Below are 22618 nucleotides of genomic sequence, written 5' to 3' on the forward strand. Positions count from 1 at the left end.
CCTGGTTCTCCCTGCCTCCATTCAGATCTCGCACATATAATCTGATAGCAGAATAGCACTCAGTGTGTTTTTTCAGGCATGTAACAATCTTCTAAAGTTCACTTAATACAGGGGTATGTGTCAAGTGGAGTTGTCCTTTCTCAGTTGTGATGTGCCTGTGAATGGGAAGCATGATTCAGTCCATTCCTAACTCCCCCCTCCCCCACTCCCTGCAGAGACGCCCCTAGGGAGCAGGGGTTGCTTGCGGGCTAAAATAGAAAATGTCTGGTAAAGTAGGCAGGTAATGGCAGAAACTGGAGACTGCACCCAGAGGGACCTTTGCCACCTGTATCTTAGCGTAGTCGTGTGTGGCTTTTCTTCTGAGGCGTCTGTGAAGAGAGAATGGGGGAAAGTTGCAGAACCAAGTTCAGAATAGTCCCACAACTATTTAAAGAGCTCTAGTGGAAAGGGTTTTGGGGGTTTATTTCTTTAAAAAATACCCAGCATCCTGTGATGCTCACTACCCAGCATTACGACTGGGCTGGGTGGGAACAGAAAGTGAAACTGGTGGATTCGTTCTCGTTCCACGTGCTGAGAGCAGCAGAACAGGGATAAATGGCACTGGCACTAAATTAATGGGTTTGGCAAAGATTTTTGCTTTATATTTAGAACCTGTCGGTTATGGAGTAAGAGACAGTGGGGGAGGGGCTGGAAATGGGGTCAGGTCCTACTCGGTTACCCCTCCTGACTCTCTTGCAGGCAGTGACGTAGCACGTTTAAACTGGGAGGAGAGTTTGGTCCTTAGCACTTTTTCCTTTAATGCAAAGCCTGTGACTGGCTTTCTTGTTCCAGCTGTGGACGGGCAGACCCGCTTCGGTTCAGAGTCCAGTCAGTTAAAATCCTTCTGTACTTCTCTAGCTTCAGCCTCCAAAGGCCGTGGAAACCTAGGAGAAGGTGGTGACAGTGGTTCTCCTTCTGAATTGCGGTGCTTTCTCTGGCTCTGCATGTGGTACCAGTGTGATGGGGGTGGTTCAGGAGGGTTTAGCGGTGTCCAAGTCTCGCGTCCTACTTTCCTGACTAGAGATGAGTCCAAATGAGTTTCGCTTTCCCTGTTGGATCCTGACGGTTCTGACCAAGGGACCCGGGTCTGAGCACGGACCGAGGAGCGTATACACTCATGCTAGGCCTAACTCTTGGGTTTCTTGTGGCCGTGAACAGATTGCGTGGGGCCCCAGTCCTGGTATGAGTTGTGCATCCATAGACCCACGTTCAGGGACTCTGCCTGGGCCAGGCTCAGAAGGTCTCACAAGTACTGGGGCTGACAGTAAGAGCTGCAGTGTGTCCATGTGGTGAGTTCTCTGGATAAACTTGGAAAGCACTTGTTATCTCTGTATCTAGACAGCTGACGCTAACATAATACACACAGTTCCCTTTGCCCCTCATTAAAAAAAGATTTCCTGCGCTTTGGGAAGCAAGCGTAATGAGACTCACCCCGTGTATCTGGCTCTTCCAGAACAGAGCAGTCGGACGGCCCAAAGGGAAGCTGGGCACTGCCTCTGCAGTGAAGCTCGCGGCGAATCGGACGACGGCAGGAGCGCGCCGGAGGAGGACGCGATGCCGCAAGTGCGAGGCGTGTCTGCGGACAGAGTGCGGCGAGTGTCACTTCTGCAAAGACATGAAGAAGTTCGGGGGGCCTGGCAGGATGAAGCAGTCCTGCATCATGAGGCAGTGCATTGCAGTAAGTGCATCGCGGGAACTGGCGAGACATTTCACCAGGGTGTGCTTGGGTGAACTCCATTTTCAGACCTCCTCTCCCCCCCTCACCCTCTTCCAGCCAAAACCCCGCAAAACTGAAGTGGGATTTCTGGTTAATTCTGTTGCTTTGGGTTTTCAGGAGTTTTGGGGGTAGGGGTCAGGACTAGGCCTGTGCCATGGAATCTGAAGCTCTTCGGATTTCAAGTTGGAGAAGGCTCCAGGCCTGGTCCAAGGCTAGAAGGGGGTGGCTGGGTTTGGATCTTGCCAGAATTTCTTTCCTAGCTCAGCTAAATGCAGCAGAAATCTTGGGCTAGCATCTCCCAAGGCTTTGGCACTGGCGAGCCCAGCCCTTAGGCTAGACCAGGCACGGCCTGGAATCGACTGCCTTTCTCGCGGTGCGGTGCCCGTGGGCTCGCACCCGGGATCTGCTCTCTGAAGGGAGGAAATGCAAGTTGCAGCCTTCACCCCAGGGGTTAGTTGGTCAGTCAGGCTCCTGCGTGGCAGTTTCCCCTGATGGATTTGAAGCTCTCTGGACCAGCCAACTCCAGCTGTTGCTCATTGGTTGCACATGTGAAGAGAAGGCAGTTTGTCTGGAGGTGCTGATAATACTTATCACGTGTGTAGTGACTTCCATCTGGCCTTGTTTAGCTTTGCAGCACATGCAAGTTTCTAGTTCTTGGTGATGGAGAAATTGAAACCGAGAGCGCGGAGGCATTTGGCCAGGGTCACGTGATGGAGCGGAAGATCCAGCCTGGAACCCAGGACGACATAGCTGGGTTTTCAGGATTGCTCAGCATTGAGCAGCTTCCACTGTTTCCATAGGAGCCGCTGGGCATTGACCCCCCGCAGTTGTGACCCTCTGACTCCCAGCCCTGGCCTAGACTTCGCATCCCCCTTGCAACAGGAGACTTGGCTTCTGCTCTCCTGGGTCTGTGCCTGGTGCTCTGACTTGCTTGGTGACCTTGGCTAAGCTGCTCAGTGCCTCAGGCTCATCCTCTGCAAACTGGAGAGAACACCTGCCTGCGTCTGAAGCACTTCTGCAGCTCTAGAGGACTTTTCCACTGAGTCCCCTCTTTCCAGGGCTGCAGCACAAATTGAGCAGGAGAAATTGTTCAGAGAATCCTCCTAGCCCCTGAATACAAAGCAGAACCACTCTTTTCCCCCACCTCTTTTCCTCCTTTTACTGACCGATGCTCACCTGTCCGCTCAGCTCCTGTCTGATCACAGCTGCCTCATGGAACTGGATTCCATTTGGGTGCCTGTCCAAATCTCCTTTTCTCTGGGGGTAAGAAGGTCTTCCTAGATAAGTTTCTGGACCTGTATTTCAGCAAGCCTTCAGCTGTTGTAGGAGCAGTGCGCAGTGGGTCCCTCTCCCTCTGCTTCCAGCATGTATCCTCCAGGAAAGGCTGTCTGGAAGCAGTGATTCAGAGCTTGAGAGTGCTTTCTTTGGTTAATAATATCAGGTGTAGGAAGTAGAGCCTGCGCTGCACTTGGTAAAAAGGGGGTGTCGTCTTTGTGAACTGATGGAAGCTTGCTGCCTTAAGCCTGGAAAGGCATAGGGAGCCTGTGAGATGTCATATGCCGCATGGAAGGAGTCCTGAAATGGACCTGGGGGCACTGGGCTGGGAGGGCCAGTATTTCTGGTGCAGCTGCAATACCAGCCCTCTTTGGTGGTACAGAGTAACTTGGTGCCACCGGGAGATCCTTGCACCAAGCAAGTACAATTGCAGTAATGCCAGCTACGCCTGTAGGCTGTTGCAAACACAGTTGTGTTTGGATGATCAAGTGTGTCAACGGCATGGCAGGCATTTGCAGTGCAGAACATGGCTAGGTAGAAAGAACTCAATTACCATGTCTTCATCTGTTGAATGGGAATAATCTTGTCCCTTACAACTCTGTGTGTGCGCATGCATGAAAGGAAAAAAATAATGTTTGTAAAGTGGTGTGTAAATGCTAAGTATTTATTGGCAGGAGACTGGATAGAAGCATTGCCAAAGTGAATACAGTAAGTGCCTGTCTATACGGCAGGATTGGCATTAAAGATACGACTGTTAATACTTCCCTGTGCCTGAGATTTTCCCTTAAGTTGCCAATTGCTCTGCCCACAGATTTCAATCAACGCACAATTATCCAATGATGGTTTGTTAGGATTTTTATTTACTTTTAAAATGTGAGGCCCTTGCCATGAAAACCAGTGCTCTGCTCTTGAGTGTTTAATAGATAAGGAGTGATTTATAATCTAGTTGATTGCATTTCAAATTGCAGCCAGCTTCTTGCGAGGGCCTTTGTTTCTCTCCTTGTCACGAGACTTGCACCATATTGCAGCAAACCAAATGTTCGTGTGTCTCATCAGTGCAAAAGCAGTTTCTTAATTAGACAAATGTTCAATGATTTGACACCAAAGTGGTAGAAATACATGTGAGCTAGATGGAGAATAGCAGCAGCTGAACCAGTGTCTGACCTGGAAGCCAGAACTCCTGCACTTGCTAGAAATTTACCCCATTTTCCTCCTTATGCTGTTGGCTTTTCAGGACAGGAATGGTATTCCCCTGCATTTACAGTGCCCAGCACAGGGGGACTCTGGTCCTGACTGTGGCCTCTAAGTGAACATGATTGGAGTTGGGAAATTTTGATTCTGCCACAGATTTGCTTTGTAACCTCAGTTGTATCCCACAACCTTCTGCTTGCCCTGTCTGTAATGTGACTTTGCTGCCTTCCTCTGCAGGATGACAGCAAAGCTGAATAGGGCAGTTGTGATGTCCTGGCTCTGCCTCTTTCTTTCATGTCGCACCTTTGGAATAGATAAAAGACAAGTTGTTGGATGTATCTGGTACAAGCTTTGGAGACTGACATCCATGTGGCTGGCCAGAGTCATCCCTGGGAATCTCCATTGACTGTTGTGGTATTACAGGGAGGCCCAACTTACTCCTACTGTACCTGTCTGCAACTGTTTGGATCAGGAAACAGATGCTCGGTGTGTCTTACTCTCTTTTAACGTGGTAGTTGAAGCTGGGGATTCTCCACTGTTTCTGGGATCGAGAGCCACTACTAGAGATGGCTTTGTAATAAGGTGAATGTTGATCCTCTGCTCCCATGTTTCCTGTGGCCTGATCTCCCTCTTTCTCTGGTTTGTGCTAACAGCCGGTGCTGCCTCATACTGCTGTGTGTCTGGTGTGCGGAGAAGCTGGGAAGGAGGACACGGTGGAAGAGGAGGAGAGCAAGTTTAATCTCATGCTAATGGAGTGTTCTATTTGTAATGAAATCATACACCCAGGATGCCTTAAGGTGAGTTGAGGGACGTGATAGTGCTAGTAGCAAAAATCGGAGATGGCCATGCCTTCATTTACAGACAGTGCACTGAAACTGTGTCACGGCCTCAGGGTGGACCCCAGAGGGGTGCAGTAGCATGATGGTGCCCCTCCCCTCCCTATCCCTCCCCTCCTGTCTTTGGGACAGCACTGTAGGAGCTGGGGACATTTTAACACTCTGAAGCAGGTAAGGATCCCCAGCCACCCCATGCTTAGTGGCACATCCCCTCCCCTCTTCTACCTGCTGTTACTGCTGCTTTCTCCCTGTCTCTGGCTGATTGGAAGTGGGGGGAGCTCCAGAACTGCTCCTGCCCCACTCCAGCTGAGTTGTGCTGAGAGCCTGGCTTGCCTGGGCACAGCAGCAGCAGGTGGGTTCCTCCTCTGGGCCTGGTCCCCCTGGGTGTTCTCTGCTGGTGGGGAGCAAGTGGAGGGAGGAGGAGCCAGCCCACCTGCCATCTGTGTGGAGCAGGGGCAGGAGCAGCTCTGGATCCTCTCCACCCCGAAATCAGCTGGGGACACAGCAACAGTGGTGGGCATGAGGGAGTGCCAAGAGCTGGGTGGGGGTGGGATTCTTACCTGATTTTGGGACTTAAAAATGTCTTTGGCTGCTGTTTTTATGGTGTGGTCCGATTTGTCATTGTCCCCTGCCCCCCTCCCCAAGACGGGGAGCTGGGAGTGGGGGTGCAGCTACCCCTGCCACACTGATTGTTGCTCCCCACCCTCTCCCTTAAGAGAATCTGGGGTTTGCCCATGAGTGGCCCAAATGCCTTCTCGATGGAGACTGCAGTGAATGTAGAGCTGGAGCCAGGTGCAGGCTGGTAGCCCAGCATTTGAAGCATGACTTTTGGACACCTCCATGCCATCCTGGGTGCCAGCACTCACCTGACTCCATCTCTTCCTCTCCCAGCTACTAGCAGGGAACGGGTCTCTTCCCCCACATGGTGTAGGAAAGAAACTGAATGTCTTTGTTTGTGCAAATGGCAGTATCATGGTTTGGTTGGGCACTGATAGGTCCCACATACCCTTCTCTTCTGCCCTGACCTCATCAGAGATGATTTTTCGCCCCTTGTATGAGGGGGTGAGTTTTCTGTCTCGTTTTGAGGGGAGGTATGGGCATAGTTGTGTTTTGGCCGACAGCTGGGCACTGGGCGTCTGACCTGCACCACAGTTGTGAGGAGTTAGCAGCTGGATAGATCACTCGAGTGAGTCTGAGAGATGTTGTGGCCCTTGGCCCATATGGACTAAGGTCAGACTCCCATCTTGTAAGAGGCTGAGCTTGCACCAAGTGGGGGGTGTTATGGGGCATGTGAGGTGGCTCCTGCAGGACAGGAATGTTTGTGACCTGGAGTGGGCTGCCCAGGCACTTGTGCAGAGTTCAGGTCCCTGCAGAGGTGTTGGCTGAGTGTCTCTGCTCAACTCTGTGGATCAAGCATTTTCTTTAGTGGTGCAGATGAGTTGAGAACACAGCCCCCCTCCCACCTCCCTGTAGTTAGGGGCTTCCTAACTCCCGGGAAGGACCCAAACCTGTGCTCAGCCAGGCCCAGACCTCGCTTGGCAGAGACTGGCTCTATCTCTAGGGCACAAAGTGAGCAGGCGTCAGTCTTCAGCAGTGCTCAGCACCAGGCAGTGCTGCCTAGACTTGAGGAAGTAGGCAGCTGTCCCCATTAGTGCAAACAGGGCAGTCAAGCTTGGGCTTGTCTGATCACCTGGAGCCACAGCTTGTGGGAAGCTCCTTGGCTGTTATGCTGGAAGGACTGAGGAATTTGGATTGCTTGGTCTTTCTTTCTTGCATCCTTGTGTCAACTTATGGTTGAAGTGGTCTTTCCACTGCCTTGGCAATATGTTCCCCAGGACGCCCTACTCCCAAGGGGCAACACTTAGTGGTGTTGGGACCTGCTGTGCAGTGGAGACTGTGCTCTCTGTGCAGCCTGTCGGCTCTGTAGCATCTTGGGGCATATGAATGGCACCGTTTTCAGAGGTGCTGTTGTGTAGATGGGCTGGTGGCAGGGAGCCGCAGTTGCTCAGCATTCCTGAAAACAAGGCATTGAGTGTTTGGTGAAACAGTGACGTCCAGTGCTGCTGGAGCTAGTGGCTAGCAGGAGAGGGAGCTGCATGCTCTGCTCTGGGGCATGACTTGCACCACTTCCCTATTTCAGTTCACGTGCTCGCCCATCCTAAACCTGTGCTAGATGCTCCTGCCCTGCAGCCTCATAGAGCAGCAGCCTTTGGGACTGGCTGTATTGCACAGAATTGGATAGTGGCAGGTGAGACTCCCTCCATCCCAAACTAAAGGAGCTGGGTCTGGAGGAATGAGTGTGACCATCCGCAAATGCCATTTCCCACCTGTTGAGTGTCTTGTCCCCCGGATCCATCTGTTGAGGTGACTCCACGGCTCCCCTTGCAGTCTTGTGCTGCAAATGGCTGAACAGGCACCTGGGGTATTTTAGGCTCCATTGCAGGCTGTTCCAGGTTATAAAGGCTATCTGACTTCAAAGTCCCTGTCTGGATGCACAAGTCTAGCAGTCAGTAACCTCTTCCCCACCCCCCTCCACCACCCTTCCTGCCCCCATCAGAGAATTGCTTTCAAGTTTGATTTCATCGAAGGGTCCATCAGACATGCCCAAGTCAGATTTCAGCATGCTAGCTCGGGTACCAGGAGCAGTGTGCCCCTGACAGCGTGGGGCTCGGTGCAGCCTGACGGCTCAGCCTTGGCTGCCCTCGTGTGGGCTCTGCAGCCTGAGCTGTGTTCCCTGTTGCTGAAGCTAAACAGCTACTGTCCCTTGGCTGGCTAATTGAAAGCTAGTTTGGGTGTCTCAGTATGCTGTCATGAGAGCAGTGACTGCAGCATAGAGATACCCTAAGGCTTCTCCCACAGAGGGCTTTTCGCATTAACACGCAAGTGGGATTGCACCAAAGATGGAGGTTTAAGTTTCTTACCTGAAGGACCATGGTGTCAGCTGGGGGCTTGTGGCACACTCCTCTTTTCTGCCTGAAAATATGACCTGTGCATCCAAGTTGCTGAGACTAGACCTGTGTGTGGGAAGATCACCAGGTACCTGAGTGCAGAGGCCTTTTCCCCATAACCAGCTTGTAGGGTTTTTAAAGGAATCTGCCTTTCATCATGTCTCTTTCTCCCTTTCCTAAGGAGAGCTTAGCCCAGGCTGATTAATTCAGCTAATGATCTAGTACGCTCCAAATCACACTGCTAATGTTGGTGACTTACTGCATTAGCTTATGCTACATTTCTAAGGAACCCAGATTAGTTTTTACCCATTGGAGAATGTTCTTTGCTGAGCCCAGATCCTTAAAGGAACAATAGGCTAAAAGACACTTGGATGCCCCATTCCTAGGGATGTTGATGTGATGGTGCCCGAATACCTGCAAAGGTGGGGATCTTAGTCGTAGAGATCTGTTTCTGGGCACTTTTTTCCACATTCTGAGTGAATTCAGTACTAGCCATTCACCCCCAGCATTTGCGCTCGGTGTGTTGGCAGAGAGGGCTGCTGTGTGCCTCTGAGACTTTGCCCTGTACGAAAGCAGCTCTGCCAGTGCACTCTGCTTCCCTGTGTGTAATCATCACTGCTTATTCCAGTCCTGCTGCCGGAGCACTGCCACAGTGCATGTCTGGCCTAGTGGTGTCAGAAAAGTGCTCCCTGGTGATCCCCACATCCTCTAGTAGGAAGACTTCATCATTGCATCGTCCCGTGTTTGGGCACTTGGAATTACTGTCCTCATATTGCAGGTACATTACTGAAGATGCCCCATACTGTGGCATAGACATCCACCTGCTGTTAGTAGCAAACACTTGGAGCTGGCTCCCACCCAGCCAATAATGTTGGTGACAGATTCAGTGGCAGGTTTTTGTGTGTCTAATTAACTTGCTTACAATTACCCACATCTGTTCAGTGCCTTAAACTTCACACAAAGGGGCCTAACTAAAGTCTCCCCTATTGGTAGAATGTGATGTGTTCAGCACAGGAAATGACTTGTTCCCGCCTGGCATTGGGGCTTGGAGCTGCTCTGTGTAGATGGAAAGGTCACGCTTTACAATTGTTCCGGCGCGTATTGGGGCAGCTGAGGGTAAGAAGTGTCCTCTTGGCTTTTAAAGAAGAGGAGGTGACTTCTTCCTTCCCACTGGTTTGGAGGCTCCAGCATGTGGCCCGCTAGCACTGGGAGAAGGGAAGGGTTCAGATACAAATGAGCTGTTTCACTGAATTGCGAGAGACAGTGTTTCTGGAAGCTCCCCTTAATGGTCCTCAAGGTTGGAGCCTGTGCTGGCCCCCTTGTTGCCTGTATTCCAGATTCAGCCCCCTCAGTTGTGCCAAGGCTGTGAGCCCTCTTTGGCTTGCTTCCAACGTGCCCTGGGGGTGCTCTTTTGCTGCTGGTCTTCGTGGCTGCTTTGATCTCCACCTCAGTTGTTCATGCCCCTTCGTGATCCCAAGAAGAAGCGGATCTAACTTGCTATAACAGCTTAAAAAAACTTCTCGTTTGAGTCATTGAGATGAACCCACCTGTGAATGCATGATCCCTTGGTCTTAACGGGCCCATCCTAGTGCTACTGCCTCGCCCTGCTTGGCACATTTGGTTTTGTTTGAGAAATGGCAAGTTTTTGAAATTGCCCAATTCTTTGCCAAAAGTAGCCTAGGCAGCAGTGTGTCTAATTGGACCACGAAGCCCTTAACAAAACCGGGTGTGCCTCTGCCCATCCAGCACCACAGCGCTAATCGGAGGGGTAGAGCGGGCCTTTCTCGCCTTGCATTTTCCATGATGAAGGAACGGGAAGATTGTGAGTGTGCGTGTGGGAGGAGGTGGGATTTTTATCGAAAGAAATTCTAGGAGACAGCAGAAGTTTGAACACATTTGTCTCCTGGACCTGACCTGGTCACTACCACCGTCTTGGCCTGCGGGCCGTGTCAGAGGTGTGGGGGTGCTTTCCTTTCCGCATTGGAGGTTTGACCTGTTACACGCTCTGAAGAGCCATATCAAACACCTGGCTTGTTAAGATGCCTTGCAGTATTTGTGTGACTGGGTAGGAGACCCTTCTAGTACCAAATTCAACCCCTACCTGTCCCCTGGAGGGAAAAGAGTGAGTGCATCACATGGGCGCAGCAGGTAAAGACTAGGTGATGAAGGTCCATTTCCCTCTACCCACAGCATATGCTGGGTGTCAGAGTGGGACTGTCCCCTATATCGGCCAACAAGTTGGACAAGGAACCACCTGTTGCCTATACCATGTTGGCTGGCCTGCTTTGTATCTCTGGCTTCCTCTGAGTGCTCCCTCCAATCTTACAGGGCCAGCATTGTGCTAGGAGGACAGGACAGCCAGCTCCTGTAGTGCATGTGGGAGCTGGGAGCCCCTGGGAGGGGAACCCCTGATCTGGGCAGCAGGACAGCAGTGCAACAAGTCTGTCCCCTGCTGTTGTAATGACTGCCTCCAAGTGCCCAAACCTGTTTTCCCTGAGTTGCCCCCCGTGCTGCTGTTCACTGCAATCTGGGTTCTGCCTCTTGCACCTAGGTGAAGGAGTCGGACGGCGTGGTTAACGATGAGCTGCCCAACTGCTGGGAGTGCCCCAAGTGCAACCACGCGGGGAAAACTGGGAAAGTGAGTTTCATCCCTGTACACACCAACGTTAGACCAAGATGCCAAACTTGGCGTAACTGTGTCTTCGTACAGCTCCAAGGCAGGGGCACAGCTAGTCTGAGAACTGCCCATCCCAGTTGACAGAATGGGTTTTCAAGTAATATTGGCTTGCTTGAAAATCACCCTGCCTTCACTAGCTTGCATTTTCACACTCCCTTCAGCTGAGATAAAAGAAATAAATGAGCCCCTGACCCTCTTGTCTCTACTGGTTTTACATTCTGATATCACATGCTGACATCATCACCAACTCTTGGGGGGGAGGGTGTTTTGATCCAAACTGAAAACCAGTAACTTTTAATCTCAAGGATGAGCAAGTTCCACTGGATCTTGAAAAGGGCCTTAAATGAGATCTAAAGCATCTCTTACAACTAGTGAGACATTGGGTTCTCTAACAACCAAGAGGGAGGTTAAAGAGGTGTGACCAAAGCAGAAAGAAAATCTGGAGACGAGGAAAATGTCACCTTGCTGGCCACTTATCCATTAGAAACCTTGTGGCTGGTTACAGCCCACTATTTCCTGTCACACGTGGTGGATTTGTTGTAAACGGCAACAACAAAAAAAGAGAAGATATAAAGTTTGCTTGTGTTTTTTGTGTCTCTTTGGCGTACAAGCAAAAGCGCGGACCAGGATTCAAATACGCATCCAATCTCCCAGGCTCACTGCTGAAGGAACAGAAGATAAACCGAGACAACAAGGAAGTTATGGATGCTGCAAAGCGGAAAAGTGAATGCGAAGAGACCCCCAGGCGGAAGTCAGAGGAACATGCCAAGAAATCTCCTGTTGACTCCATCTCGAGGAGAAAGTCGGACGAGGTGCATCTGCGAAGGAAAAGGAAATTTGAGAAACCCCAAGAGCCTGCTATGAGGAAACGGGTAGGAGAGCCCTGTCCCCTTCCCCAGCCCCCTGTGGCTTGTAGGTCACGGGCTTGTGTCTTGTGCTCTTCTGCTTTAGCTGTCCTCTGGGTCTTCCAAATCCCAGCAGTTGTTTGGGTACGAAGGATACTGCATAGTGCTTCCCCTCCCTTTTTGAAAATGACTTGTCTGGTGGAGCAGGAAAATTTTCCACCTGGACTTTGTCCATGAAGAGAAGCAGCGAAGGCCAGGCAAAGTTCCAAGGTTTTAGGAGAAATGAGGGAAGCAATTCTGAAGGAAGTAAGAGGATCCTACAATAGGAGGGGTGGCAGTTTAATTAACCTTATTCACGTATAGCCACTGGGTGGTGCTCAACTCTTTTAACGAGCTCTAAGAATCCACTCCACTTTAGAGGCTGATTTTTCCTGTCATCTTTGAAATACTGTTTCCTCCGATTACAGAGACATGGGAAAACCTGCTGCTTCCAGCTGCAGCATAGGCAACCAACCGCTTGTTAGATTTAACTCACTCGGTTATTTGTGCCAGACAGCAGCTGAATCTGTCATGTGCATTGGTTTAGTTTGGATTTCTAGGAATTGCAGATCAGCTTGGTCATGGACTTAAATTACTTCTGTCCAGAGTAGATGCCTGTGTGCTGGCTTCTAGTAATGCGCGAGCCACTCCAGCAGTTCCTTTTGCCAAGCGTGAGACTTGCAATAAGAGGTGGAATAAGGAGGGCCTGAGGCTGCACTAGCAGAGCAGGAGGGGCAGACTTGCACGGCACCCGCCTGTGCAGGTTTGTCTTGTAGGCAGGATTGTTCTCTTCTCTGTGGGCACAGAGGGGATGCTCGTTTTCCTGGTTCCTACAAACATCCACAGTGTGGGACCATTTGTTCCCCAGTGTAACCCCCCGTGTATGCTGAGGAGATGGTAATGGCTGAATCCCAACAGAGATTTTTTGAAAATCAAGCCATTAGCACTTCAGAGATTAGTAAAATAATCTCATCTGTTCACTTCACTGTGTGTCGCTGAACCAGTTCATTAGGTCAGCTATTTATGGAGGAAAGTAGTAGAATAGGAGTTTTACTGGGTACCTACCAAACAAATAAAATGCTTTTGTTTTGGGTTTTCTTTCCTGGAACAGCTAAAACTTGGAAAAGAAGAGAAACTCTTCAGGAAAAAGGTACTTTGACACTCCTGTAATTCACGTGCCTTCCCTCTTGTGAGCTGAGTGGCCGTTCAGTTCCTCTGGCACTTGCATTGCTGGCCATGTGGCCTGCTTGCATGACAACCCTTCTCAACGCAGACAGGCTTTCCCCAGGGCAGGGGGATGGAGAGAGTTAATTCTTATACTTCCTGTTCTGCTGAAATATTGCCAGAACACAGACTTCGCTTTTTAAAGGCCAGAGAGTGAAACGTTGCCCTCTCTACTGCTGTTCTGCTCTTTGTAAGTGCTTGAATCTCAGTAATGCACCTGGCTATTCGTTTAATGGTGTGGGAGGTAAAATCCCTCCTGACACGTCTAATGGCCTGCGGGTTGGTGGTGTGCAACTCCTGTGCACTAGTACGTGCAGACCAGCGTCACGGGTCTTTGGATGAACCAGTCTTAGTTCCTGGGTAAAAGAATGCCACAGCTGACTGTTGGCTGACGAAAATTTCTGTAATTTATTTTAAAGTTGCCTGCCACCAACTCCCCATGATCTCCCATAATAACAGGAGAATTTAAAAAGGAGAGAGTATTCTGATCTAATCTTAAATACATTAGCGGGGTTCCCTCTGGCTTTAGTTAATGCTAAAAAGAAAATCTGTGAGGTCTCTACAGCTTACAACCTAGGAGCATACCCCTCTGTTTGATCCAGAGAACTTACTGCAGCAACATAGAAACTTTTGGCATAATGATTCTTTTAGTGACACCTTCTTGCTCCTTTCCGATTTCGCTAGTACTGCTCCATTGTAGCTTTGTTGCCCACTTCGCGCTCTCTTGGTGTGATCCAATTAGACCTGGAGCTTCCCTTTCTTTGGCATTGCACATGTTTTGCAGCTCCATCCAGCATGCATCAGTGTGAGATTGGATTGCAGCAGGCGAGTGACATGTGAGGTCACACTTATGAAAATGACCAGAACAGACCAGAGAGGGGCAATCGACTCCCCTGCAGCCCTGCTTTGGGAGCAGGGTGTTGGTGAAGTTCAGGGTGGATCAGAGTAGCAGTGTGTCAGGGTGTCAGCTGGATCACCCGCTTCATAAGCATGTAGTGTATAGGAGAGAGGCTTGGTGAGGGCAGGCCCAAGCTCTGAGCCTGTGGTGCGGCCCAGGTTTGGCTAGAACCACCGGTCCTGGGTGCTCCCCTTTATAAAATGGGCAGCTTACATCTGAGCCAGTTTGGAAACAGCCTGGGAAGGGAGCACATGCTAACGCTGTGCTATTACCTGGTGCACATATTGTGACTGCTTGCCTATGGCTCCTGCTGGACTCCTGACATAAGTCCTTTAAAAATAAGTGTGCTGCCTTGTGGGCTGTGTATGCTGGGTATTTGCCAGTACCCGGAAGTCCTTGGGGCCCCTGCCTGGACTCCAGTTCTTTCATGGGTAGGGCCACTCTGCAGTATCCTCAGCATGGTACCACAGTCGGGAGAATGCATGGGAGGGGAGCTGGTGTGGCTGTCTGCCCTGCAGCTCAAGTGCCGAGGTGTGCAGGCCCCTGTTCATGGAGAACAGGGCAGGAGCTTGTGAATTGTCAGCCTGTGTTATTGCCCCAGACTCTTTCTTTTCAGAGGCGATCGTGGAAGGCGACAGACGACCGACCCACCGTGGTCAAGCCCCTGCGGCGTCTGAAACAGGAGCCTGAGGAGGACCTGCCAGAGGCACCTCCGAAATCCAAGGAGAGTGACCAGTCGCGATCGAGCTCCCCTACCGCAGGGCCCAGCACAGAGAGCGCCGAGCCCAGGGACAAGAAGAAGTTCAAGATACGGCGGAAAAGGCGGCTCCCGAATAAGGAACTGAGCAAGGAGCTCAGCAAGGAGCTCAACCAGGAGATCCAAAAAACCGAGAACAGCCTTGCCAATGAGAACCATCAGCCCATCAAGTCGGAACCGGAGAGCGAGAACGAGGAGCCCAAGCGGGCGCTGAACAACAGCGACAGACACCACAAGTGCAGCAAAGGGCTGAACGGGACTCCTAAGGAGCTGCGGCACCAGCTCATGCCCAGCCTGCGGAGCAACCTGCGGGGCATTGCCCGCCCGCCCCCTTCGCTCTCTCCTCCCAAGTGCATCCAGATGGAACGCCATGTCATCCGCCCACCCCCCATCAGCCCCCCTCCGGACTCGCTGCCCTTAGATGATGGGGCAGCCCACGTGATGCAGAGGGAAGTCTGGATGGCTGTCTTTAGCTACCTCAGTCATAGAGACTTGTGCATCTGTATGAGAGTGTGCAAGACCTGGAACAGATGGTAAGGAGCAGAGCAGGATGGTGGTGGGGCGATGCGGTTCATCGGTGTACTGTTGCATCTCCTGAAGGGCTGCTCATGTGAAGCCCTAGTGGGGGAGAAATGGTCTTCTAAGGCCATGGGTCTCTCCTGATGATCGTGAAGGACACCCCTAAGGAGTGTGAAACTCGTGTGTGGAACAGCGCCCTTCCTTCCTAGATCACACAGGAGGCTGCTCAGCGATGCAGTGGGCAGACTGTCCCTGATGCTGCATCGTTGAGTTCTGTAGCCAGACGGTAGCAGAGAAGGAAGGCTCCTGAGAAGAGTAGGTAGCTATGTAGGGGGCTCTGAGCCTGGATGCTGCTAGACTCTGGGCACCTGCTTACCAGCAGCTGTGTTTTTCTTCCATACAGTTAATGAGATCCTAATGCTTCCTGACCAGAGAGGGCCTTCAGGCTGCTCTAAGGTGGTTTTTTTTGTCATCCCAGAGGATGAGCCTGCTGACTCTGTCCTTTCTCTGCTGCTTCATTGCTCCAAAATCTCTGATAATCTCTTCCATATTATTGATGAGGTGCCCCTCTAGTGCTGGGGGCACCAAATAAAAATTGACTCAGTAGTTCAGTGATCACCACATAACATTAAGCTGCAGCGTAGGCTGCAGATCCCCGAGCCATGTTCATACACTTGGCTGAGCTTTCAGTAAAGAATCCTGTGGGCTGCCTGTCCGAAAGTATCTGAATGTTAATCTTGACCCAGACGGGCAGCCCAGAGCCCTTCCTGGCACAGCCCCGTCACGAGCTGGGCTGCTGGCGGGAGGAGTGATAAGCTGGGAACGAGGTGTGTGGAATGAGTTCTTAGTGCTCTCACAAAAACCTTCTAAACCGTTGTATTAGTTAAGTGCAGTACTTTCTAATGTAAGTTCGTTAAGACCTGTGACTGCTGCCAACAGTAGATTGGCAATGGGGAATGAGTAGAGAGAGAAGCTGCCTGTGTAGGAGCAAAATGGATGCAGAGAGAGGAAAACCATTCAATCAGGAGGCTGGCTAGGTTAGCTGAGGAGAAGCCAGTAGCACCACGCCGGTTGAAGGTGACATTTGTGCCCAAAAGCTAAAACTGCTAACAGTTTGTTACGGCACGCAGTCATTTTCAGAAGCACTTTGTTGCCTTAGCACAAGTCCTGGGTAGCTTTCCATGGCTTGTGAGCCTGGGTCATGCTGAAGTGAAGGTTGCTCAAGTTAACAGGGTCTGGGAAATGTGGCCCTGCAGCAGTGTCCCTCTGTCTTTATTTGGCTCTTGCCAGGACATGGAAGCTTCCCACTTGTGCAGAACCGTTGGGACGTTTTCCTGCCTGAGTGCTGACCCGTTCCTGCTCTGCTGCTCCCTGGCACTCTGGGACTTTCAGGCCAGGCCAGGCCCTGGCTAATGGCTGTGTTGCCTTTGCAGGTGCTGCGATAAACGACTATGGACCAAAATAGATCTGAACCATTGTAAATCCATAACTCCGCTCATGCTCAGTGGTATCATCAGGAGACAGCCTGTAACCCTTGACCTTAGCTGGACAAACATATCCAAAAAGCAGCTGAGCTGGCTCATCAATAGACTCCCAGGTAAGGGGGAGGCACCCGCCGCTGACCCAACACAACTCTGTTTGGCTTAGCCATGTCGTTGTACAGGAGGGATCTGAGTGACATTAGAGACAAGGAGCTAGGATGCCCAGCATCAGCAAGGGATCAGCAATTGGTTGTGTGGTGGCTGCTCAGGGTTCCAGGTGACATGACTTTGGCAGGTCTGATTGGAGTGCCCCAACAAATAGCTTGGGCTAGGCGATGGAGAGCTGCCTCCCTGGGTCAGCCAGCAGAGTGGCGAGCGTGCCAGGCTAGGGCGAGTGGTGGCTCCAGTGTTGTGGCAAAGCTTGTGCTGTTGCTGGGACTCGGGACTCCGGGAGCGCCAGGCGCACCCTTGATGAGAGCTTTACCTTTGAATCCAGCCTGGTCACTTTGCGTCACCTGCTGCAATGCCCTTTGTATTCCCAGGTCTGCGGGACCTGCTCTTATCAGGGTGCTCATGGATAGCAGTGTCAGCACTTTGTAGTTCCAGTTGCCCGTTGCTCCGAACCCTGGATGTCCAGTGGGCAGAAGGATTAAAAGACGCACAAATGAGAGACCTCTTGTCACCGCCAACAGATAACAGGCCAGGTAATGGTCATGGTCAAATGCCAGCCACAGGGGGTTGGTGGTACGCTGCTTTGCTTGGCCAGACCCTCTACCGGAAAAAATCAGCTGAGCTCCACTGAAGTAAGGAGTTGCATCAGTTTATTTTGGGCGGGAAGGATATGGGCCCTCCTTTATGGAACGCTTGAAATATCTGAGGTATTTAACTTAGTAGCCAGCAGTGTGTCCCAGTGAGCTGTGGTAACAAGCTGTGGCCTCATGCTGCTGCCTGTTTGATCACTGCCGCTGCACTGGTGGTCCCAGCTGAATTCCTTCCCTTGTACTGTGCAATGGGTGGTTTTTAAGTTTGGAAACTTTCTTTCCTGAGTCGGGCCAGCTCCCTGGGACATGCCACCTGCTCAGGTAGCTCAGAGGGAGATCGTGCATGTTACCAAGCAAGCTGGATCTGGCTGCAAGCATTTTAAGACCGGACTGCAGAAAGGATGCAGTGCTTGTTCTGATGAGTGTTGCATCCTGGCGTGTGTGTTCTTAGCACCGTGCTGCCTGCCTTCATGGCTTTGATATCAGGGCTTGGATTTGTCCACACGCCCCTACCAAAATGCACTCGCAGGAAATGGTTCTTCCAGCTCTTATGCAGAGGACCCCAAATCATCACCTCTGGAGCAGAACTAACAGAAAACACTCCGACTCTTATGACCCCAGTCCGACATCTAGGCAATGTAATAGGTAAAACAGGTTCTTTGTGGATTTTAAATGGCTGCCTCTTCCCTTCTAAACATGGTTCCTTTTTGACTTGTTTCCAAAGCTACACATATAAGGTAATGCTGATTATGCAGGGAAACTGAAAATGCACTCAGCAGAGTAACTGGAAGAGTAGAGGAAGGAGAAAAATGCTTCTGTCACCTTAAGAGCTACAGACAGAAATGACCCACTGTCATGAGCCAACTGGGGCATCAGCACCATGCATGACTCGGGGTTTGTGCTCTGCCGATAGCTGCAGAACTGGGGAGGTGAAACTTTAGAAACCCGTGCCACGTGTCTTGCAGGTCAGATCGACAACCGGAGCAAGCTGCGGAACATAGTTGAGCTGCGTTTGGCTGGTCTGGATATTACAGACGCTTCTTTGCGGTTGATCATAAGGCACATGCCGCTGCTTTCCAAACTCAATCTTAGTTACTGTAACCATGTGACAGATCAGTCGATCAATCTGTTGACTGCAGTAGGAACCACCACGCGAGATTCCTTAACAGAAGTCAACTTATCAGGTGTGTGACGGGAGGGTGTGGAAGAGCGTTTCTGTCCCGTGCTGTGCCTTGTGGGGAGGGGAAAGGGCACAAATTCATAGTTTCATAGTTTCTAGGGTCGAAAGGGACCTGAACAGATCATCAAGTCCGACCCCCTGCCATGGCAGGAAAGAATACTGGGGTCAAATGACCCCACCAAGATGTTCATCTAACCTCCTCTTAAACACCCCCAGGGTAGGAGCCTGCACCACTTCTCTTGGAAGCTGGTTCCAGACCCTAGCCGCCCTGACCGTGAAGTCGCACCTCCTGATGTCTAGCCTAAATCTACCCTCTGCCAGCTTGTGACCGTTATTCCTGGTCACTCCTGGCGGTGCTCGGGGGAACAGTGACTCCCCCAATGCCTGCTGGTGCCCCCTGACTAGTTTATAACAGGCCACAAGATCCCCCCTCAGCCTTCTCTTGTGGAGGCTGAACAGGTTCAGGTCCAGTAGCCTCTCCTCATAGGGCCTGCCCTGCTGCCCCCTTACCATGCGAGTGGCCTCCTCGGGACCCTCTCCATGCTGTCCACATCCCTCCTGAAGTGCGGCGCCCAGAGCTGGACGCAGTACTCCAGCTGCGGCCTGACCAGTGCCGCATAGAGGGGGAGGATCACCTCCCTGGACCTGTTCGAGATGCATCTGTGGATGCAGGACAAGGTGCGGTTGGCCTTCCTGACCGCATCCCCACACTGCCGGCCCATGTTCATCTTGGAGTCAGTGATGACCCCCAGATCCCTTTCCGCCTCCGTGCTGACAAGAGGGGAGTCCCCCAGCCTGTAGGTATGGTGCCGGTTCTTCCTCCCCAGCTGTAGCACCTTGCACTTGTCGGTGTTGAATCCTATCCTATTCTCGTCCGCCCACCCCTGTAACCTGTCCAGGTCCAATTGCAGCCTATTTCTTCCTTCTAGCGTGCCCACATCCCCCCACATCTTAGTGTCATCAGCAAATTTGAACAGGGTGCTTTTTACCCCCTCATCCAAGTCACTGATGTAGATGTTGAACAGTGCGGGCCCGAGGACCGAGCCCTGCGGAGCCCCACTGCCCACGTCCCTCCAGGTTGAGAAGGACCCATCCACTACCACCATCTGGGTGCGGCCCTCCAGCCAGTTGGCGACCCATTTGACTGTGTGGGTGTCTACACCACAGCCCCAGTTTCTTAATGAGAATGGGGTGAGAGACAGTGTCAAAAGCCTTCCGGAAGTCCAGGAAGACGATGTCCACTACTACCCCCGCATCTAATGATCTGGTGATCTGATCGTAAAAGGCCACCAGGTCGGTCTGACAGGACCTGCCACTGATGAACCCGTGTTGGTTGCCCCAAGCATGCAGTCCCCTGCTGGCCCCTCCTGGATGTGTGCCAGCATAATTTTCTCAAACAGCTTGCCTACGATCTAGGTAGGACTAACCAGCCTATGGTTTCCCAGGTCCTCCTTCCTCCCTTTTTTGAAGATGGGGACCACGTTGGCCCTCTTCCAGTCCTCCGGTACCTCACCAGAGCACCACGAGTGCTTGTAAAGTTGTGCTCGTAAATTAGAGCAGTGAAACCGCTTTAACCCTCTGCCCACTTCTTCATGCCTGCCACCCTCAGGCCTCCTGTTTCCAGTATCCAGGTTCCCTGGCCCTTCCAGGCACAACACCCCAACTGACTTCATCCCCACACATCTGTCCCTTTACTTGTGCAGAGGCTCCCAACCTGCATGCTGTCTGTCATCTCCCCTGTATAATTTAAACCATCACCGTTCCCCAGAGTGGCCTGCTATGCACTTTTATTCTGTCCATTATGCAAACAGGTTGGGGTGAGTGAGGAAACACGGTCGAGCTGATATGCTTTAACCCATTGACTTCACTGCCAGCACAAAGAAACAAGAGCAATCAGGGTCTGTAGAAGTTGTTCTTGTATTGACAGATGAACTGAGACTTGCTGATTAATTTCTCTCCCTCCTGTTGATTTCCTGGCAGACTGCAATAAGGTTACTGACCAGTGCCTGTCTTACTTTAAACGCTGCGGAAACATCTGTCAGATCGACTTGAGGTACTGCAAGCAAGTGACAAAGGAAGGCTGCGAGCAGTTCATAGCGGAAATGTCAGTAAGTGTTCAGTTCGGTCAGGTGGAAGAGAAACTTCTGCAAAAACTGAGTTAGTTAAAGGACAAGTGTGTAAATATTGGGGCAAGGGGCGGGAAAGGGACTAACAACCTGCAGGATTTTATTTTCAATTGGAAACTTGGAATATATCAAAGATTGGATTTTACAAGTCCTGTCACGGCGAGAACAACATTTAAACTACCCACGTAAGAATTTCAACCTGTGCCACTAAGTCAGTCTACCTGGGATGTCCTGCACTGGCTCTTATGCAAATTCATAAGGCGACTGTTATTGATGATAAATGCTCACACCTGGAAGAAGACTGATCATGAAGAAATACTGTTATTTAAAGTACCACAGCATGTGCTTGGTAGTGTAAATTTAATTTCCGCTCATTTCTTAAAAACAAAAAAAGTTGGTGTCATTGAAGTGGACCATGCACTGCATTTCTGCCTTCTTAACACGTTTTGTTTTGTTACATCTGACATTATGCAGAACTATTTTTGTACAAAATTGTTTAAAAATTATTTATGCAATGTTTGAATGCATTACCAGTGTTTTGGTTTCAATTGCCAATTTTTATCTTTACTTATGGTAGGAGAGAACTTAACCTATACTTCGTAGACAATATCCATCTCTACAAAATGTGCCCAGGTCAGGAAAAGTAGGTTAATACTTTCAACTTAAGCATGTTTTAATGGAAGTTTATATCCTGCTTTGTATACTTCAGAAGTGACATAAGCATGTTGTGGAAATAAGGTGTAAATTATAGTTGAAGTAAGACACTTTGCCAAGTTTTATCTGTATAGAAATCACCTTTTTCTCAAAATTTTAAAGATTCCAATTTCAGCTTTTGCACATAGGAGGGTTTCACTCTGTAGCATGAGCTCTTGTACTCAATATGAAATTTAATTTATACAGTGAGTCAAGCAGTAGAATAAATGGTCAAGCGTAGTCTTTTTCTCTTTCTTTGAAGTGTGAGTTGAGTTCTCATTTAAGGTTTATGACATGGTTATTTCCCAGTTGTAAAATTCTGCATTCATAAGTGCCATTGTTGTAAGGTGGTGTTTTCGTAGACCTTCCTGATGCAGTTTTACCTTTGTTGAATTTGTATAAACAATTGTACAAAACCGGACAAAGCCTATGAGGGTTTCTGTTCAAGCGCAAGATGATGAAAATCATGTTTTTGTTTGCAGAGTCAAAAGTATTAACAGTGCAGTTATCTGAAGAATGACTTTATTAAAACTGACTATACCACTTTTTACACACCAGCTCTGTTCCCTGCATTCTGCTATCATGTCTGCTGCCTTCAAAGACAGAAGTAAGTATTTTTTTTTATGGCATTTTACTCCTAGTTTTGCAGGTTAATGCCCACGATTTGAGCACCTGCTTTCTAGTCTTTGCTTAGAAAGTGAGAGAGATGCCTGCAGGATGTCCTGTACCACCATTACTTACCAGAATTCAAGGGTCTCAGAAGCCAGCTATCGGGGCAGGTCTGTTTTAAAGCCTGCTACCCTGACTTGGGCACCCTGCATTGTTCAACCCCAGAGCTCAAGCTCATAAATGCTTGGGTTAAGATTTAACCTCAAAACAGAAGTTTCTCGAGTGGGATCTCTGTTTTCTCATACTGCACCCAGAAGCAAAGTGCAAAAGGGCAAGTTGCAGATAATGCAGCTGTTAAGTCTTTTCTTAAGTTAAAGCCCAACAAAGCTCACTTGAGTGAAATTCTCTGTTTGATGTTATATCTAATGCTTGTTAAATACAGACACTGGTGGATTCTAAAGCTACAAAAAAGAAGCTGGTTTTACCCTAGTGTAGTTCAGGGAAGGCCCCTGTGAGCAGTATCATGGGATGAAAGCTGTATGGGGCCAGAACACGGCAAGTAGCTAGTGCAAAGTACTTCAGAGAGTGCTAATTGAGTTGGGTTGTTGTTGTTCAGTGCATCTGAATTTACATATGTAAATAATACATAGCATATATACTATAGCCTCGCTGTCAGTACAGCACAACACATCACTGCACAATCCTTCTTGGGACATGAAGTGATTGAAGCAGCTCAGTTATCTTCCACAGATTGTGTTTTCTCCTCGAGGTTCGCAGAAGCACAGAGCTCAGCAGTGCTAAAG

At 50.2% G+C, this 22618-nt stretch overlaps 1 protein-coding gene across 13 annotated transcripts in view; it reads left to right on the forward strand.

The window, feature by feature from the left end:
• The window catches only part of KDM2B (lysine demethylase 2B), a 130523-nt gene extending 107917 nt beyond the window's left edge, over positions 1 to 22606 (forward strand). For 5 of the 13 annotated variants that reach the window (XM_090061989.1, XM_090061992.1, XM_090061984.1 and 2 more), the window contains 10 exons: positions 1493 to 1717; positions 4876 to 5019; positions 10558 to 10644; positions 11286 to 11555; positions 12679 to 12717; positions 14291 to 14979; positions 16399 to 16562; positions 16989 to 17150; positions 18173 to 18391; positions 20368 to 22606. In XM_090061989.1, the coding sequence (XP_089918115.1) occupies positions 1493 to 1717; positions 4876 to 5019; positions 10558 to 10644; positions 11286 to 11555; positions 12679 to 12717; positions 14291 to 14979; positions 16399 to 16562; positions 16989 to 17150; positions 18173 to 18391; positions 20368 to 20549 (2181 nt within the window). In that variant the 3' untranslated portion in view covers positions 20550 to 22606. The remainder of the gene's footprint in view (positions 1 to 1492; positions 1718 to 4875; positions 5020 to 10557; positions 10645 to 11285; positions 11556 to 12678; positions 12718 to 14290; positions 14980 to 16398; positions 16563 to 16988; positions 17151 to 18172; positions 18392 to 20367) is intronic. The other 8 variants (XM_090061990.1, XM_090061985.1, XM_090061993.1 and 5 more) reach the window with 5 other exon arrangements.
• Positions 22607 to 22618: the final 12 nt, after the last annotated feature.

This window comes from Crocodylus siamensis, chromosome 9 (assembly GCF_052110815.1).
Source record: "Crocodylus siamensis isolate JL-2025a chromosome 9, ASM5211081v1, whole genome shotgun sequence".
Taxonomy (NCBI): domain Eukaryota; kingdom Metazoa; phylum Chordata; order Crocodylia; family Crocodylidae; genus Crocodylus; species Crocodylus siamensis.